This window comes from Malus sylvestris, chromosome 9 (genome assembly GCF_916048215.2).
Source record: "Malus sylvestris chromosome 9, drMalSylv7.2, whole genome shotgun sequence".
Classification (NCBI taxonomy): Eukaryota; Viridiplantae; Streptophyta; class Magnoliopsida; order Rosales; family Rosaceae; genus Malus; species Malus sylvestris.
In genome coordinates this window covers 1,165,177-1,184,510 of record NC_062268.1, presented here as the reverse complement: position 1 = coordinate 1,184,510, position 19,334 = coordinate 1,165,177, and the positions used below count along the sequence as shown (strand labels likewise).

Sequence of the window (19,334 nt, the reverse complement as noted above, 5' to 3'; positions counted from 1 at the left end):
TTACAAAGTTTCTCTTTTCACTGATGTGAGATTCTGTTACCTTCATCATCCTCACAGAACGACTCTTGCAAGAACCATGTATTTACCGTATATAGGATCTTCGTGTTCTAAGCCAAAAAGGGGTGAAACAGTGAACTGTATAAGACGTCCTTTATACTAAATACATTGTCTCTGTCCCATTTTTTCTCTGTAGAATGGCCAGGATACCTGCTATGAGGCTACTCTCATTTATCTCTATCTGTATTTATGTATAACTAATTTATACAGTAACAGAAAAAGCAGGATTATCCTACTTCCAAGCAGAAACTATCAAACTGTATAAATATGATCGATATGGGGGTGCCTTACCTTAATTGGTTTGGATATTTATAAGTAAGATGGATCAAGAACAGTAATGTAGAATTTCATCAGCAGAAAGTGGAAGATCATAAGTTGACAGAAGAAAAGAGAGTACAAAACTGCGCATACATATGAGCGTTTTCTTGGATATGTTCATTTGTGCTCTCTATCCTCTGTCTCAAGAACATCGACCATTTTTGCTTGGATCTAGCTAGCTCAAGTGAAACATATTGATCAATCACTCACCTAGCAAAATGCATCTCCAATAGTACTACAATGCCTTTTCCTCACTACTTTGGATCAATCGTGTGCAACCACCGCTTTTTAGAGTCACCCCAAACATGGATTGGGACAGTTGGCTCATGAAGCATGTGCGTTTCCTTGTCTTAAGTTCGAATTTCTCTTTGTAAATTAGAGTAATTTAGAATGTTGTCTTGTAACCATTTTATTTATTTATTTATTTTTTTTTTTTTAAATACTAGAGATTCATGAGGAAAACATAGGTCCAATTCAAGATATTAACTATAAATAACAAGCCGCATATTTCAAAAACCTCCCTCGAGGACAACCGCTACGCCCAAAACATTTAACACATCACCCTCTCTACTCTGAATTATCAAAATAATTAACATATCATAGGCGTCCAACGCTTGCTTCCGCACGTCCCTCTCATTCTACTTGGCCCCGTGCTTGGCCTTGTTGTGAGACGAAAGAGCGCCATCAGAGTTAAATGACTTGCTGCATGTTTTGCAAGAGTGATCGCCGCCAGCAGAATTAGGTGTTTGTGGAGTCTTTCCGCCCTTCTTTACAGGGTGTGGTGTTGCAGTGTGGGCACCCTTCTTTCCATCAGTCTTCTGTGGAGTAACTTGCTTTGCCTTCTTAGCAGAGACAGGAGTTTTCGGGGCAGATTCATTGGGCCTTTTCTTGGAGTCCTTCTTAGGCGTTGGGGTGTCCTCTTCTTCCTCACTGTCCTCATCATCTTCATCACTACTATCAGCTCCAAGCATGTCCTCATCAGAACTTTCATCATCATCAGAATCATCTTCATCTGAGTCATCAGAATCATCCTCATCCTTAATTGGCTCTTCAATCTTAACCTTCTGCTTTCCAGAAGATTCTGGTTTGACAGTATTAGTCTTGGGTGGAGCTGGCTTTGCTTCAACAATGTTACCATTGCCAGTAAAATTCAGCGGGAGATCCTCTTCTGATTCACTATCAAAATCAGATTGGTCCTCGTCGGATTCGTTTGCAATGTAAGTTTGATAACCACAAAAGTGGACACTCCCGCTTTTCAAGTTGTGAGAGAGCTCGAACTCTTTGTCAAAGACCAAGTCAAAGGGAATCTGAGGCATTTTATCAGATGAGAGATTTGCCAAAACAAGCTTCTGGTCCCCAACCTTGACATGGATAACACACTGATCACCTCCCTTCTTTAACTCGCCCAGAGTTGCCTGTGACAAGTGGATAACATAGCTTTCCTCTGGCACCACCTTTAGAGGCTCTCCAGCCTTAACTTCAACACCCCAAAACTCCATTGAACAGCTGTGAGAAAGTGAGAGAGAAGGGGGGCTAGGGTTTTTGAGAGAGCACGACTGGAGAGCCATTTAATATTATGTTTTAATGATATTCATCTTCACTTGTAAGTAAAAAGCCTTAAATTGGAATATCATGAATGAATCGCTAATTCGAAACTAATTTATTTCTTCACTCCTTAGTGTAATTATATCTTTGTATCAAAGAAAAAAAAAAAAACGATACCTTCTTGTTAGGCAAATGTCTTCCTCAAAATGTGACTGATGGGCCATCTCTTGTTTTCAAGCCAATATGATTTCATTGCAGCCCAACATTTAGAAAGTAACGTTAATGCCGAAAGAATGTTCAAGCAATTCCCCTACCCATAGAGAACATCGTAGAACATGTTATCTTTAATAAAATCATAATTTAAGATTAATACTATTAGTTATATATAAATCTCACCCACAACCAAATCAATCAGTAACACTAGCTAACTAATTTCTTCCTAATCATCGATCTTAGCCTTTGCTAATACCTACAAAAATGTCACTCATTTCCCAAGTGAGGCGATGGAATATTAGATCCCTTTCTTTCCTTGATCAACCAGTGTCTTGTCCTCAACACCCCAACGGACTGGAAGGAAACCCTAGACTCCCATGTGTTTGTTTTTGAACTTTAGGGTGACGCAATGTATATTGAAAGGAAATCGAACAATAACCCTAAGCTAGAATCCACTAGTAAACCCTAGAATCACTAAGAAGAACTGAGAGAAAACTTAAGTTGTATTGATAAAATAGTCAAAAGATCACAATTTTAACACCAAAGAGGTGTATTTAATACGTTCAAATGCAAAACCAAACCCTAGAAGATCTTAACGATCAAATAGGAAATAAATAAATAGTAAACAAAGCTCCATAAACATCCCTAAAACTTTAAACGGTATTTTGGGATAGCAAAAACTTCGTTACGTTGTTCTCTTCGAAACGATATATTACATGCCTAATTCTGACACCGATAATTAGATTTGGATGTTGGGAACCTTGCAGTCACTTTTGAGAACCGAGGGGTCAAGGTGGAGGCTGCTGATGGAAGAATGCTCCAAATAAATAGGGAGCGGAATGAAGAAGAAAAAGATGAGAAGAATAATGATCGTAAAGATAGGTTTCACTGTGTCGAACGTTTCCGGGGCAAGTTTCTTAGGAGGTTCCGGCTGCCGGAAAATGCCAAGACCAATGAGGTTAAGGCATCTATGGAGAATGGGGTGCGTACGGTTACTATTCCCAAGCATGAGGTCAAAAACCTCCAACGAACGTTATTCAGATTAAAGGAAATTAAGTAAAAGAGTTTCACAAATAATTATGTGAAAATGTGATTAAAAAAGTTACATGTCATGCATGGTTTTCTTGTTTTTATTTACAGTTGAACTATAATGTAAATAGAGGAATCTTACTATTTTAGTGAATTTGGCTACGTCTAGGTTTGCATATCATGTACGTTTTTTTTTAATAAAATGTGATTGTGCATGTTTAATTGCTGTGTTATATTAAATATAAATCAAACTTTTGACTCAATTATTCAGGGTTTATGTTTCTGGTTGAATAAAAGCATTGGGACATGAATGGAGCAATCCCATTTTCCCATCTCAAAGGAGGTAAACAAAAGGTTTAAAATTCAAATACAATATTGAACAAGTTTAGTTTAGAAAATAATTGTGCTGTCGCTGCCGGCCACTTGCCAAAAGCCAAAAGCCAAAAGCCAAAAGCTTATGAAGTTCTTCCCTAGCTATGCGGTTCGCACAAAAGGAATGTCTTTTTAGAATTGGCCTTACGACCGTCGCAGTGGCATGGGACCAGTTAGTTGCCCTGCATTTTGTTAATTGAACTTTAAGGGCATTGTACTGATCAGCACTCTCTTATTTAATCTGTAATTAACCTCCACTTAAGTACTTAAGCATCCATGCTTTTGAGACATTAAACTGAACTAACTTTGAGCTCAACCAAACCAATACACACTAATTAAGTATGTAGATAGATAAGATGCCAGCTTTCACTTTTTAGTTGCAATTAAATATCTCAATTTGTGGGGGGTGACTTGTAATAAAAAAGATATTGGCACTTTGGCGTTCCAAACGCATCGGTTGTTGCTACACCCTTTAACTTTATTGCATGACAATACATGATAGGTTTGAGATTTTATAAGTGTATTCTAATTTTATGCAAATTGTTTGCTGATTCAAAAATATTATTCATACTACATTTGTACCATCTGTATAATTGAGGTGAGACCCACGTGTATTGATGGACACTATTTCTATTAGGGAATTGATACAAATATGATAATTGTAGCATTATTCTCTATAATTTTAAAAGTAATCACTAGATTAACAAATGAACCACATCATCCATCCAACTACACTCACAAAGAGCATAACTCTCCCCAATATTAAAGTCAGACAGGTAACGTGATCAATCAAGCGGACCCAAAAATTTCTCTACTTTTAGAAGCACTTTTTAGCTTAGTTTTAGCTTTAGTACTTTTTTACACTGCACAATTTTTTTACCCCGGCGTGCACGCGTGGGTGAATATACAATGCAATTGAAAGTCGAAACATAGAAAGCATCACAATTTTGAAACCTTTAGTCGTCCTTTGCCAAATCCAAATGGACCAATATTCCACATTTTACAATGAGTAAAAGAAAGAAAATGGAATCAACATTTCTGTTTTTATAAACATAGCAGAGTTTATGCCATCAGTCATTACAAAGCTTACAAGGATCAGCATTTCAGTGGCTTACAATTTTTAGTTGCAGAAAGCCCCAACCGACACAAAATGTTACATAAAATTAAAGTCCCTAGCTATTATCTCATAACATAATTTAGCTAGCCAAGTCATGAGACGGAGAAAAACTTTAGAATGATCATCGATCACATCATTCATAGGACACATCTTATAAAAACATGAGACATCTTTATATTTTAGTCACGTTAATTAAGTGTGCATCTGCCCTGATCCGACAACCCTATCAAACATTTTTCTCCATCAGAGGAAGGCATATTACACTTTTTGGTTAGTAATGAACAGAGATTAACTAAAGATAATCTCATGATTCTCAATTTCTCAAACACGAATCGAACGACAAGTCGAAGGAGTTCCAATTCCATGAAGAAGCTTCATTTCCTTGATAGCTGGATCTTGAAGCAGAAGCACTTTCTCCTTGTCTCTAACTCCAACCATGTGTAAATATTCACCATCCTCTCTTTGTTTTCCTTTGTAAAGAAGCCTTTGCTCTCTTGCCTCCATACCAGTCACCAGCGACAGTATCATCTTTAATTCGCCTGCAGAGAACAAATGAATCAAAACCAAGATTAGCACTTGATTATTTGATTTTCTAGCTCATAAATAAATTAAGAGAAGAACATTCCAAGTGATGCCATTATGACGGTATCTTCAGTCAACCACGCATTGCTATGTGAGAAATTTAAAATATATGACAGTGTGTGATTCATTAAGGCTATCACTACAATGACATTCCCGTTAGGTGAGTTTCGCTAAACAAGGAGAGAGAAGGCTTAATTACCAAATGTGGAAGTGGCTTCAATGGAGATGTCATGGAAATGAGACACAGTTGACACTCGAACCGTGATCATGCCTTCTCCGGCACTGCTTTCGGCCGCTGTCTCCCTTGTCTGAACAAGCATGCCTCCCGGCCGACGCTCCCATTTGATTTCACCATTGTTATTAATATTCCCTCCTCCAAACTCCTTTTGATCAGCAGCTTTACTCTTGCTTTTACTACTGCTGCTGCTGCTGATGAGCTTGCAACTGCTAAAGCTTCTGCAAAACCTGTTTGACCTCAACTTAATCATCCTTCAAATTTTCTATGCTTTTTTCCACAAGCACTTTTTTTGTGCTTTTTTCTCTCAACTACCCAAACTGCTCAGGAGAAATGAGAGGAAATGGGGAGTTCAGAGTGTTGGAGTTGGCAGCTTAATATAAGCAATAATTAGGGAAATTCACATTATATTAACTAGGGCAAAATATAATAAGGACATCAGTTAAATACAAGCCGCCCGAAGGAGTGTTGCAAAAAGTAGTGGTTGGCCAATGAGAGGATGCCACAAGAGGGACAATATGGGCGTGGTTTCTCTCTGCTTATTTTATGGAAGGCCAAGTGCACATGGGGTGGGTGCTTAGGAACACGGTTGCATGATTGGCGGCCCAAGCACATACTCAATTGCTCAATCAGTTTGTCTTTGAAAAAATATATGTATGATCCTTTGGTGATTTAGCAATAATTCTTGTGTATTTTTTGAGAACCTAAACGGTGTGTGGGAGATTTTATTAGAAATGATATACTAAAATATAGTAGGGTTCTATAATTTTGATCATGATTCATAGAAAGTGCTACGAATTATGTTATGAGTATATAAAATTTCATTTCTATGAAAAAAGAGAGTATATAATCGTTTGATCTTGTTCTTAGAAGAGTTCCTCTATATAATTGAAAGCAGAAGAGCCTATCGAGTAAACACTTTCAGACGGGCCCTGGCTAATTAAGTTCGTAATTTATTTAGAGCTATATATGACCTAAGTTAAGAATCAGCATCCAATATACGATTTAGCATGTTGAGAGCCAATTGATAGATCTCTTTAAAAATGAAAAATAGATCTCAAATTAATGTGGCGTATGGAATATGTTCAATTAAATTGAAAATGAGTAAAGCTAGCTTTTTTGTCTTCATCCGTAATTTGTGATTTTGTTAGGTTTATATGTTTATCAGTTAGGTGGGTGCTTAAGATTTCCTTTGGGTTTACTTTTTCTTCTGGGTGGTTGGCTAATCTCTCTAGGGCATCAAACCACATGCAAGGGAGCCTATACAATAATTATATTCTATCTCCTCTTTTTTGAGAGATTAATAAGCATGTCTGGAATATGATCCGATATATTAAGTATCATAATACAAGTAGTTGAATACTTGAAGTTATCTTTTCAACCACTTATATTAAGACAATTGATATACCTAAGTCATGTTTCCATCGAACTAAAAAATTCTCCTCTTTCTTTCAACCATGTCCAAATGTGTTGAACATTGAATACTTCCTCGTCCAATTCAGAATATAATGCTAACCATAATTTTTTTAATCGTCCTAAATTAAAGGATAAGTAGCCGTAATCAAAAGCAGATTCACTAATTAAATCATGGAGTCGATAACTTATTCCGTTAGCCTGTAAGCCAACTGTTAATTAGCCGCAGCGGTTATGGAGTTGCTAATTAAGCTTATTGTTTTTTGTAATTTGTTAATCATCTTTGATAATGACAATTAAGTTTGTTTTGTGAGCATTCACGAAAGTGACAAATTGATGTCCATACCAGCACATGGTGGACGTCGGATAAGAGAAACAAAGGTTGCATGCACAAGGTTTGACACCCCACATGTGGATCGTAGAAGAAGAAATATATTACATGAACTCATAGGTTTTGGACTTTAGAGAATTAATCATCACACGATGCATATATACTATGAATTAGAGTTTAAATGGGGCCTCTTCTCTCATACATGCATGTGTAGCAACCTAGTATGGGCTACAAGGCACCGTTTCAAGCGAATCATTTGGTCATTACTTGTATCTTTGCTTTTTTTAAATGTCCAATCTTAATAATCAGACTGTCACATTGTCATGTTGTGTTACTATACCTAGTTTACTCACTAATGTTAGAACACGAATTTTATTTGAAATATGAATTAGTAATGCCATGTGGTTGTATTCTTTTCTTTTTCACATGGTATAGTCTAATGTATTCAATTTTCATTTAAAATAGTGAATTGAGTAAGCTACACTTACCACATTTTTTATACTACTTTTGCACCACTTCTATACTACAGATGAGAATGAGATCCACATGTGTTAGGATGAACTCTATCTATGTGAAAGAGCCAGTACAAATGTGGTAATAAAAAAATATGATATATGCTAATAAGAGCGATTTAACAAACAATCATATATTCCTTAAAAGTACGTATCGAAATGATAGAGATTTTGAAAGATTATATACCCTTAATTATATGATAAAGTGCTGTGAAGATCGATCGATCGAGCAAGCTATATGCATGCCCATGCAAAACTACAAAAAGTGATAATGAAAAATCAAGCATGCAACACAACATTGAGCACAAGATTGATTCTTTCACGCACCCCATCATATTTGCTTCTTGTTTGGCATGCCAATGTGGGAAGAATATATCATATAGCTAGCTAACAGATTTTATGCGCATTAAATGAATTATTGAGTTTCTTTCTCCCCGGCTTCCAAGCATACGAGAGATTTTCAGTGTACTAAAAACATGACCGTTGCACAAATCAAATACCATAAAACAAATACAAGTGGTTGAACACCTGAACAATTAAGTTTTTTTTCAATTATTTTATGACACTTAATATACCTAACTGTATTATTAATACACTGAAAAATCTCTCCGTGCTTGAGTTGCTTGCTATTTATAATATTTAGTTTTCCAACCACTGTCAAACAATCACACTGACACCACCCTTCTTGTTCTTGCATTATTAACATATTTTAACAGTAAAAAAAAAGGTGTCATTATTTTATTAGGAACATATCCACATTATTAAATCCTATTTTATTTTGCTTCCCATGAATAATAACCTCAACTAATCTTATTTTTCTTGGTAAAATTATTAAAAGAAAATTTTGGAAGAACATAATTAAAAAGTGTATAAAAGAAAGAAGAGAAAAAAAAAATCGAATCATAAGAACAATGGCATATATGGGGTTTAGGTCTCAAATTCATTTCATGTTTATGAAATGATCAATGCACAAACATTTTTGCAAATATTCAACTCTATCTTTAGCGCTCGACCAGATGGTCTTATAGTAGCACTCGGTTTCTAATTAGTTTGATGAATTCTCAGATTTAACTTACACGTATGTAATGATGTTTTATTTAACTTCATTGAGACAAGTGACTCAGTAAAAAAAAGTGCGAATAATAGCTTTTTAAAGAAAAATAAGAGATCTTGGGTTCGATACATTATAAGCTGTAAATCTACTTAATCGTAATTACGGATAAAGTGGAATTCTTAACTAATTCCTTCCAGCCCCGAAAACAATGAAAAATTATAATTTGCCACCAGTTATCCCCTTTTAAAGAAAAAAAAAATTGTAATTCATCGTAACACATATTGCCTGCCTTTAAAAGCATTTCCATAAATATTTACCCAATTGTAAATAAAATAAGAATAAGACTCATCATTAATGTGAAGCGCAAGTTCAAATGGAAATAGGCCCAATATGTAATGGAAACGTTAAGCCCAATGTTAAATAGAAAAGTATAGGGCCACTTTCTGAAGAACATTAGGCCCAATTTTTCCAACATTTTCCAGTTGTTTTTTACTGATTTTTCAGCTCACCACTGATCGCATTTCAATTGAATGGTTGTGAGAAAACCACAGCACCACTGCGAAATGAGATCAAACCCACTTCAGAAATTTACTTGCTTTTGATAAGCACTTCCACCAAAAGCTCCAAAATTATCCATATTTATCTGGCTTCTGCTTTTCAATCAGGAGTTCAGGTATGTCCCCATCTCTTGCAGTAGCTGGGAATTCTGTAAAAATGCAAACTTTGCTGGAAATTATATAATTTCATAGGAATTTCAATTCCGGGTTGGTATGGTTTCTTGTAAAAATATCTGAAAAAATGCAAGCTTTAGTCACTTGGGAAGTACCCCAGGTTGGATTTGAACTTGGTTCTTCTTGTAAATTTAGAACTAGAAGTAGGAGGAAAAAGATTGAAGTTGTGGGTTTTCCTGTTTGTAATGGTGGAAATGGTGACGTTTTACTTGGGAGTGAGGGTTTCAATGGAAGCAGAAAATTTGGTTTCGCATGTGGGTGCTTCTCTGGGCACTCTAGACTTAAACTTGCTCGGTTTTGTGAGCCGAAGAAGGGTTCATTTGGCGATTCGTTTGTGGTAGCATGGGCATTGGAGAAGCAAGCAATTGGGAATGTGGTTCTTGTGGAGGAAGCGAATCCGGAAAATAGGTTGTCGGGTGAATGCGAGGGTGAGGGTGTTGTTGCTCATCGAAATGTGGATGGAAGGAAGGGCCGTGATGGTAATGATGATGATGAATAGGGATAGGAGGTCAAGGAGAGAATTGGGAACAGAGAAATGAAAAGATTGACGTGCGTGCGCTGGCGCTAAGCTTACAGTTTGCGAAAACAGCTGACGATGTTGAAGAGGTTCTGAAGGACAAGGGTGATTTGCCCCTTCAAGTATTCTCATCCATTATCAGGGGTTTCGGAAGAGACAGATTGATGGATTCCGCTTTTGCTATTGTCGAGTGGCTTAAGAGGAAGAAGGAAGAAACTAATGGTTTCGTTACCCCAAACTTATTCATATATAACAGTCTTTTGGGTGCAGTGAAGCAATCTGGACAATTCGGAGAAATTGACAAGGTATTGAGCGATATGACTAGGGAAGGGGTGGTACCGAATGTTGTAACTTACAACACTAAAATGGCGATTTACATTGAACGGGGACAAAGTATGGAGGCCCTTCATGTCCTTGAGGAGATTCAAGAGAAGGGCCTGATTCCATCTTCAGTATCGTACTCCACAGCATTGTTGGCTTATCAACGAATGCAAGATGGGAATGGAGCTTTAAAGTTCTTTGTTGAGTTTAGAGAAAATTATCGTAAAGGTCATATAGGTAAAGATGCTGATGTAGACTGGGAAGAGGAGTTTGTGAAGCTTGAGAACTTTACAAAACGCGTTTGCTACCAAGTGATGCGAAGGTGGCTTGTGAGGGATGATAACTTAACCACCAATGTGCTCAAACTGCTAACAGAGATGGATATTGCTGGGGTTCCACTTGGTAGGGCAGAGCACGAGCGCCTTTTGTGGGCTTGTACCCGCGAAGAACATTATATTGTAGCAAAAGATTTGTATAGTAGGATAAGAGAAAAGCATTCTGACATAAGTTTAGCCGTGTGTAACCATACGATTTGGTTGATGGGGAAGGCTAAGAAATGGTGGGCAGCTTTGGAGATTTATGAGGATATGTTGGACAAGGGGCCGCAGCCAAATAACATGTCATATGAATTGATTGTATCTCACTTTAATGTTCTGCTAAGTGCAGCTAGAAAAAGAGCGATTTGGAAATGGGGTGTTAGGTTGCTCAACAAGATGGAAGAGAAGGGGCTTAAACCAAGAAGTAAGGAATGGAATGCGGTTCTTGTTGCCTGTTCCAAGGCTGCTGAAACTTCTGCTGCTGTCAAAATTTTTAAGAGAATGGTGGAGCAAGGTCAGAAACCCACAATCCTTTCTTACGTGGCATTGCTTAGTGCCCTCGAGAAGGGTAAGCGCTACGATGAGGCCCGTCAGGTTTGGGAACATATGCTTAAGGTTGGTCTGAAGCCAAACTTGTATGCCTACACAACTATGGCTTCGATTTTCAGTGGCCATGGAAAACCTAACATGGTAGATGCCATCATTGATGACATGGTTTCAGCAGGCATTGAGCCAACTGTTGTCACATACAATGCCATTATCAGTGGGTTTGCAAGAAATGGTTTTAGCAGTGCTGCATACGATTGGTTTGACCGCATGAAAGCTCAGAACATCCCTCCAAACCATGTCACATACGAAATGATGATTGAGGCTCTCGCAAAGGAAGGGAAGCCAAGGCTTGCATATGAGCTATATTTGAGAGCTCGAACTCAACGCCTTGCCCTCTCTTCAAAAGCTTATGACACAGTGGTTCAGTCCTCACTGGAATCCGGAGCTAACATTGATGTAAGACTTTTAGGGGAACGCCCACCAGAGAGAATGGTGAACGGGCAAGGTAGGAACACTTCCAGCCAAGTTTCATAAAAATTCAGAAGTTTCACAACTCCCAAGAGATGCAAAAACATTTGATAACGAAGAAATAAACGCTGTAAAGACACAAAACAACCAGGTATTCGTTACTACAAAGTATGAACTTTCCGTTGATTTTTGTTCATTCGTCTCTGTATACCTCCCATGATTACATTGTAACAAATACATCCAACTCGTATAAATTCAGTCCGTTTTCTGCTTACAACGTGGATAAACTTCTTCCTTGTGTCAAACGCTGTAATGCTACGGAGACTACATTTATTCTTCTATTTGAGAGTTCATACAACGTAATACAAGTGAACGTGGTCTCCTTAGCATTTTCCCTGCAGCAAATTAAAGATTTGAATATAGTAATATAGATTAGATGCTAATTAATGATCATTTTGAAGTGCCAGAAGGAATATATGGCGGAAACCCTTACAGCAATATATGGTGGAAGTTAAGTAGAAGAATAATATCTGGATTCTATTGTGTTTAAAGTAACAAGAATAATAATAAAAAAAAGAGAGAATATTTTGTGTACAATGCTGGATTATCTAAACGAGCTGAGATCCTCTTCGGACCTCACTGTCTGAGAGTCCGATGATCAGAAAGTCAGGATTGTTCAAGAGAGAGATTTGGGTATTGGTTTGTATGGAGTGGGCCGGCGAAATGGGTTAACAAAAACTGTCAAATTCAATTTGAGTGGTTTGAATTTTTTGGTCATTGTGCTCAGGACAGTGAGATCGAAAGAGAATCTCGCTCTACCTTATCAATATCTTCTGCTTCCTTAAAGAAGAGGGTGATTTTGACATGATAACAATTTTTTTATTGGTAAACATGACATCTTGCAATTAATTATGTGATAATTATTCTTTTATAATTCAAAAGACAAATAATTATTTAATTTATTTTTCTTGTTGGTAACTTGCGTTAATTTGCTATTGTAATTGAATGGACTTTAAGCTAACTTGGCAGTTAGAGCAGCGTGCTCTTTTTTGTACTCAAGTTCGAGTCTAGTTTCATCTAATTTAGATAATTTATTGTAATTATCATTCGTATAAAAAGAAAACAAGAAAAACAGGTAAAGGATTCAAGGTACTTAAAAGTTAGTGAATACTTCTTTCCTTTTATTGGATGGTTAACAAATGCCACCAAGCAAAGAAATTATTTGGTTCAGCTGCTGGTGAATCACGTTATAGTGATGTATAGGATCCCAATACAAAACTCGTATCTTTGTATGTGTGATTACATGGGTGACACAAGACCTAAGAATTTCTTGATTAAGCAAGTATTTTTTTTTTTTCTCAGGATCAAGATGCTTGCAAGTTACCACCGTTGTAAAGGAGTAGCAAGAATTGGACGCTTGAGCATTAGGCAATCTCCAGATAAAGTCCAATCATTTGGCCCCGGTCTAAACTCCTGCGTTGGCAACGACCAACGACCCAAAAGAAAAAAGAGATACAAAATTCACCTTCGTTGGCACGCAAAAGCAACTGAGATTTCGACAGATGCGTGTTGTTATGTTTAACCAACAGTACTGCTATTTCATCGGATGCCAAAACTTAGGTTCAATTGGAGGGATTAGGATTCTCTTCGGATCCTTTCATCCAAATTTTCCGCATCCTTCAATTCTGAAGCTGGAGAGAGGGATGAAGAAGAGAAAAGAGGATGAACACGAGAAAGTGATCATGGAAGAAGATGAACATAAGGAGGTGAAGATGAAAGTGAACATCAAAATAATTTCTGACTATTCAATTTTTGGTTGAACGTAGGTAATTGAAGAATTCGGAGAATTAAAATGGAAGGAATACATGGCCACTATAGAGCGCGAGTAAGGCCTTATCCGTTTTAAGAGGGGGTATTGATGGAATTTTAGACAGTTTAGAAAAGAATATTATTGTTTATTGCAATTTGCAAGCAAAATTCTTGTCGTGGACACATCAATTCACATGCTTTTGGGTAAGTGTGTGGAGCCTGTAGATTGGATTTTGTCTAAACAAATATATCAAATCTATAAAAATATTGTTTTGGTTTGAAAATCTCAAATTATTTAAGTCGGAAAATGTTCTCAAATAACGTTATTACTTAAAAAAAAAATAAATAATTATTAGTATAACAAATCTACACTAGGGAAATGAGGCACTTTTTTTTTAGTCTGAGTGCAGTGTCATTCTAAAATTCATACCGTCAATCTCACTTAGTAAGACAACGTTTGATTTTGTAGTTGTTGTTAGTTTTTCTAAGTATTAGAGTGGTGTGCATTACTTAAAAATGGGTTTGCAAAAATCACTACTTAGACTTTTTGCTGTCAATACAAAACGGCATATTTGTGTTACGAACGAATATAATGCAACATTATGAGCAACTTATTAAGATGATATCGATATCAGCCATACAATATACTACTTGCTATTAATAGTGGCACGAAACTTGTAGTTGAGTTAAAATTATTCACTCTCTACTCTCTGAGCCTCGAATTTAACTCTCTACTCTCTTTTTTTTTTTCAGTATCGTTTGTAACTTTGTATCAAATAAGGAAAGAAAATAAAATTACTTATGGTAATACGCGACTGCGTTGTCCGAGTCATTGTGTAGTGTTCGTTCTTTGTGCAAATTGTTTATTGTATTTTTCGTATTTATTTTTTGTTGCTTTGCTTTGAAGTGAACAGAAACATAAAAAGTAAAATATGGCTTAAGCATCATCCTCCTCCAGCTCCTCCTCCTGATTCCTGGACGGTACCCGCCACCATTCACAATCCTCCCACCAATTCGAAACGTTTTTTCAACCGCCTTCATATCGTTTCACAAATCACAAACCCCATGTGATTTCGTACTATTTAATGTTCATATTTTTCAACTCCAAGGTTCAAAAATCAAAACTTGAAGCCAGAAGAAGAGTGAATCACAGATTTTGGGTAAGTTTCTGAACTGGGTTTTGTTGTTTATTGGTTTGTTTTACTGTTTCTGTCAGTAAGGTTGAATTTTTACTGCCTGCAGGTCGGAATTGGAGTGGAATATGAGATGAGTTTGTATTGATTTTTGAAGATCTGGTTTGGTGAGGACTGAGGAGTAAGAAGGAAGATGGAACCTCCAAGGGGGGTTTGGGCTTCTTTGTGGAACTTCATCTGTTTTCTTCCTTACTTCATAGGGCTTCTGATTCTTGGCAACATTAAAGGTAACTCAAAAACTGATTTATGTGGTTGTTTTCTCGATTAAATTCTGAGTTTTAATGGGGAATTGATAACCTTTTGAAACTTTTATGTTGTTTTTTCATGAATATTTTACAACCCGGGTTCTTGATTTTCGTTTCCCTTTTGTCGAATGTCTTCTGCTCGTTCCGGGCTTGGCAGTTGTTTGGCTGTTTTGAATCCATTCCATGTAATAAAAAGTATCGGCCTTGTGGATAGTATTGAGTGGTTCTTTAAAATTCAATTTGTATTCAATCAGGATTTTAAGATAGTTTATGAATTTAAGTGATTCTTTGAAATTCAACGTGTATTCAATCAAGATTTTAAGATAGTTTATTAAAATCCTTAGAAATCCAGGTGTATTCAATTAGGATTTTAAAGAAGTTTATAACATTCTAGATGTATTCAATTATAATTTGATTTGAAAGAATTTGAAAAAGTTGAGGAATTAGAGGGAATTGGAGAGATTTCGTAGTGTAATTTAAGCATCCACAAATCTCACCTCTTCCCAAGAGATTTTGAGGTAATTGAATCAAAATTTTACATGAATTCTCTACAAATCAATTAAACTCTATAAAAAAGGAAAACTAATGAAAAATGTTTGAAAACTTTGAGTTTTAATGATAAGGACAAAATAAAGGGTAAAGTGAATAGTATCAGGATTGACTTTTTAGTGTAAAAATGTGGTTTTTCGTTAAAGTGAACAGTACCGGGTGCTTTTCGTTAAAGTTCCCCTATAAAAATCCACTAAAATTTCTTAAATTCCCAATTGAATACACCCCTTTTAGAATGTTGCTTTGAGAAATTAGAATCGGCGTTCAATCTTGAAATGGTATGTTAATGTTGATATCAGGAGTTGATTTATTAGTTAAGAGACATTGCTCGAAAGAGTATGATATCAGGAATGCGTGTTAAACCTAATATCCAAGTATTGTTTCAGGTATCATTTTCTGCCCGTTGATATGCCTTATCATGACAGTCGGAAACACCGGTATCATACTGGGTCTTTGGCCAATACACTTTGTGTGGACCTATTATTGCGTTTTGAGGTGTGTTCCTTGGCCTCTATCTTCAAATTTCTATGTTTCATTAGTTATCTCTCTCAAATCTCGTTCTCATGTTGTGTTTAAAGCCGCAAAACCATAAGAATACCTTCCTCATGATTCTTCTTTTTATATATCTGCATATATATTTTTCAGGTCCAAGAGATTAGGGCCAGTTCTGAAGATTGTTAACTGCTTATGTGTACTACCTATCGTCTTGATCTTGTGGCCAGTGGTTGGGATTGTTGGTAGTATTTTGGGTGGAGCAGCATTTGGCTTTTTTTCACCAATAATGAGAACTTTTGAAGCTGTTGGAGAAGGGAAGACCGATAAACTGTACCACTGCTTTTATGTATGTCTTCAATTTTTATGTTGTATCATAATTATGTTGTTCTTGTTCCTTGCCAATCATTCTTCTCCTGTTGCCTCCATAACAGAGATTTATCTTTCACAACATGTTTCAGGATGGAACTTGGAGCACTGTCAAAAGGTGCTTCAATATTGTGAGGGATACCAGGGATTTTTTTTACTACACTTACTTCTCACTTATGGATGACCTGCAACAAGAAGGTCCCCCGGGCGCAAAATATTATGAGATTAGGTATGTTGTTTTGCTCTGCCTCTCAAAATCTACTGCTTTCTTATTTGTGTTTCTATTAGAATATCAATCAGACAAGTTAATGATGAAGGAGTAATATATGATAAGTGTCCTTATTACTTCAGTTTCATCTGTTTTTGCTATTGTGGTCCAGCTGTTTATCTTTTTGTTAGACCTATCCATCATGATCATTCTTTTCGTCTGACCAGGAACTTTTTCAACTTTCTTGCAGGGTGCTATATCTTCCTGGGGCTGTTATATTAGCAGTCCTTGGTTTCTTGGTTGATATGCCAGTGATCTCATTTATTGCCATATGCAAATGCCCATACATGCTCTTCAAGGGGTGGCACCGTTTGTTTCATGACCTTATAGGTCGAGAAGGCCCTTTCTTGGAAACAATATGTGTTCCATTTGCGGGTCTTGCTATCCTAGTCTGGCCATTGGCTGTTGTTGGGGCAGTGTTGGCGTCAATTGTGGCTGGTATCTTTCTTGGTGCTTACGCTGGAGTGATTGTTTACCAGGTTATTCATTGCTCATTTTTCCTCTGACATACTTAGTTGATGTAACTTGTGTACATCTCTGTATATTCAGATATTTTTTTGTGTTGTTAGGATATGAAATGTGTTTAGATTGAATGAGTATGTTATTCATATGTATAGCTTGAGTCAAACACGTTTGAAACTGGAGAAAATATATAACATTTCCCCACTTGGAAACGCAATAACTATGCATATCTGATAACGGGATCTTGATACCAATTCAGAAGCGGAGATTTTTCTTATGTCCATGTGACGTAGATTGCGAGTATTAAGATATTTTATGACCTTTGTGTTACAGGAATCCTCATTTTGGTTGGGGCTTTGCTATATCGTTGCATCCTTGGCCATATATGATGAATACTGCAATGACATCCTTGACATGCCAGAAGGATCCTGCTTTCCAAGGTTCTAGTCAGCACTCTGTACTTTAAAGTTTTGATATGGGATTGTCTTGTACTTTGATATTATCTAATAGATTTCTTGTACTGACAGGCCAAAGTACCGAAAGAAGGCTGAATTGCCCCAGACCAACTCTCGCACACCCTCTTTCTCAAGGCCTGGCTCTTTTCGGGGTGCTCCCTCCCGCTCACCTTCATTCGCTACTCCTATCATTGAATTAAAGCCCCTTGAGGTACTGCTTATGTATTATGTTTAACATTAAGGGCTACTTTGTACTGGAACCAAATTTGCATTTTAGCTGGATGCGTTTGATGATGCGTTGACTAAAGTACACAGTTTTGACTTCTGAAAGAACATCCTATTTTGTTCGTGGTTTCGGTGCTCATTGAACAACTTTCATGGCCTGTGCAGCTAATTGATAGTTTATTTAAGGAGTGTAAACATCATGGGGAAAAAATGGTTGCTGACGGAACTATTACGCTTCAAGACCTTGAAGACGCCAAGTCCAGTCAAGGTAGCAGAGTCATTAGCATTGGCTTACCAGCATATTGCCTTCTTCAGACACTCCTGCGATCCGCAAAAGCCAATTCATCAGGAATATTGTTAAGTAAGTCAAATTCTTTTTTCCCTCGCCAATTAACTTAACAGACCAAATAAACACTTTCTTTGATATTCTTACCAACTTATTATTAAACCTTATACATGATTGATGCAGGTGACAATGGTACTGAGATAACTACCACAAACAGACCGAAAGACACTTTTTTTGATTGGTTTTTCAATCCGCTGTTGATCATCAAGGACCAGATAAGAGCAGAAAACCTTTCTGAAGCGGAAGAGGCCTACCTTTGCAAATTAGTTCTGCTGACTGGGGATCCTTTGAGGTTGAAACAATCGAACATTGGCTCACCACCTGAATCAGAGCGGAAACAGGCTGAACTTGATGCATTGGCTCGAAGGTACTGATGCAATTTTTTCTCGTATTACAGAGTTTGATTTTTCCCCGTTCGCTTTTATGATTTGTCCAGCTTATCCTGTCATGCAGACTCCAAGGTATCACTAAATCTATCTCGAGGTATCCAACTTTCAGGCGTCGATTTGAGAATCTTGTCAAAACCATCTCCGATGATCTTGCACAGCATAGTAACGGTAGCAGCAAATCGAGCAATGGACCTAAAACAGTTCCGAGATCAAAGAGTGCCTTTACCCAGCTCTTCAGCCAGAAATCCTTTAGTTTTACAAAAACAAGCAACCATGGGACAGATCCAGAGTCGGGGATCGTAAGAGACCTGACAATCACATAGTGAATTGTGTTACAAGTAGTTTTGTTTTTAGAGATATCCTTGTTCATTCTTCAAAGATTTACCTTCTTGTTCATGGTTCGGATACACCCAAGAATGTATTTTCGCGTGTACCGTATACAAATACACGTATTTTTTCATGTACTGTATTTTGTGATTTAAGAAATTAGAAGCGCATTAACGCAGCACCCGAAGTTCTATGTTCGAAATTTCGAATCCTAACTCAATATTTCCTTTATTCAAAGTTCATTAAACAACAATGCACTAATGATTTCGTTAAAAAGTACTTTAATTATACTTCATGAGAAAGCACTTAGGAACACTGTCATGACCAATAAGCGCTTAAAAATTTATTTTTGTCAAACATAATCAAAAGCGATTTGATGGTCACAAAATGTCTTTGAACCTTTTAGAAGCTCTCCAACGATCCCCATATTCCACCACAATCATTCTGAACGTCCACGTGGTGTCATCGTTCTTCAATTTTGATCCAATAAGAGCTTTAGTTTTTGAACTAATAATTTATGAGTA

The 19,334-nt window shown here is 36.9% G+C and overlaps 3 protein-coding genes and 1 pseudogene across 3 annotated transcripts; 2 read left to right on the top strand and 2 right to left on the bottom strand.

Moving 5' to 3' along the window:
* Positions 1-824: 824 nt before the first annotated feature.
* LOC126582397 (histone deacetylase HDT1-like) lies at positions 825-1,958 on the bottom strand. Its single transcript, XM_050246534.1, has one exon. The coding sequence runs from the start codon at positions 1,941-1,943 to the stop codon at positions 1,014-1,016; it is 930 nt and encodes a 309-aa protein (XP_050102491.1). The 5' UTR covers positions 1,944-1,958; the 3' UTR covers positions 825-1,013.
* Positions 1,959-4,558: 2,600 nt separating this feature from the next.
* On the bottom strand, positions 4,559-5,867 carry LOC126634219 (BAG family molecular chaperone regulator 2-like). The gene is made up of 2 exons (XM_050304715.1): positions 5,433-5,867; positions 4,559-5,190 (listed from the first exon to the last, which is right to left on the bottom strand). The coding sequence occupies exons 1-2, from the start codon at positions 5,719-5,721 to the stop codon at positions 4,973-4,975; spliced, it is 507 nt and encodes a 168-aa protein (XP_050160672.1). The 5' UTR covers positions 5,722-5,867; the 3' UTR covers positions 4,559-4,972.
* Positions 5,868-9,294: 3,427 nt separating this feature from the next.
* Positions 9,295-13,774, top strand: LOC126583973 (protein LOW PHOTOSYNTHETIC EFFICIENCY 1, chloroplastic-like; annotated as a pseudogene).
* Positions 13,775-14,367: 593 nt separating this feature from the next.
* On the top strand, positions 14,368-18,991 carry LOC126582924 (uncharacterized membrane protein At3g27390-like). The gene is made up of 11 exons (XM_050247151.1): positions 14,368-14,650; positions 14,733-14,910; positions 15,864-15,972; positions 16,123-16,318; positions 16,431-16,567; positions 16,797-17,085; positions 17,402-17,508; positions 17,596-17,734; positions 17,914-18,109; positions 18,218-18,461; positions 18,548-18,991. Exons 2-11 carry the CDS (start codon positions 14,817-14,819, stop codon positions 18,804-18,806), a joined length of 1,770 nt encoding a protein of 589 aa, XP_050103108.1. The 5' UTR covers positions 14,368-14,650; positions 14,733-14,816; the 3' UTR covers positions 18,807-18,991.
* Positions 18,992-19,334: the final 343 nt, after the last annotated feature.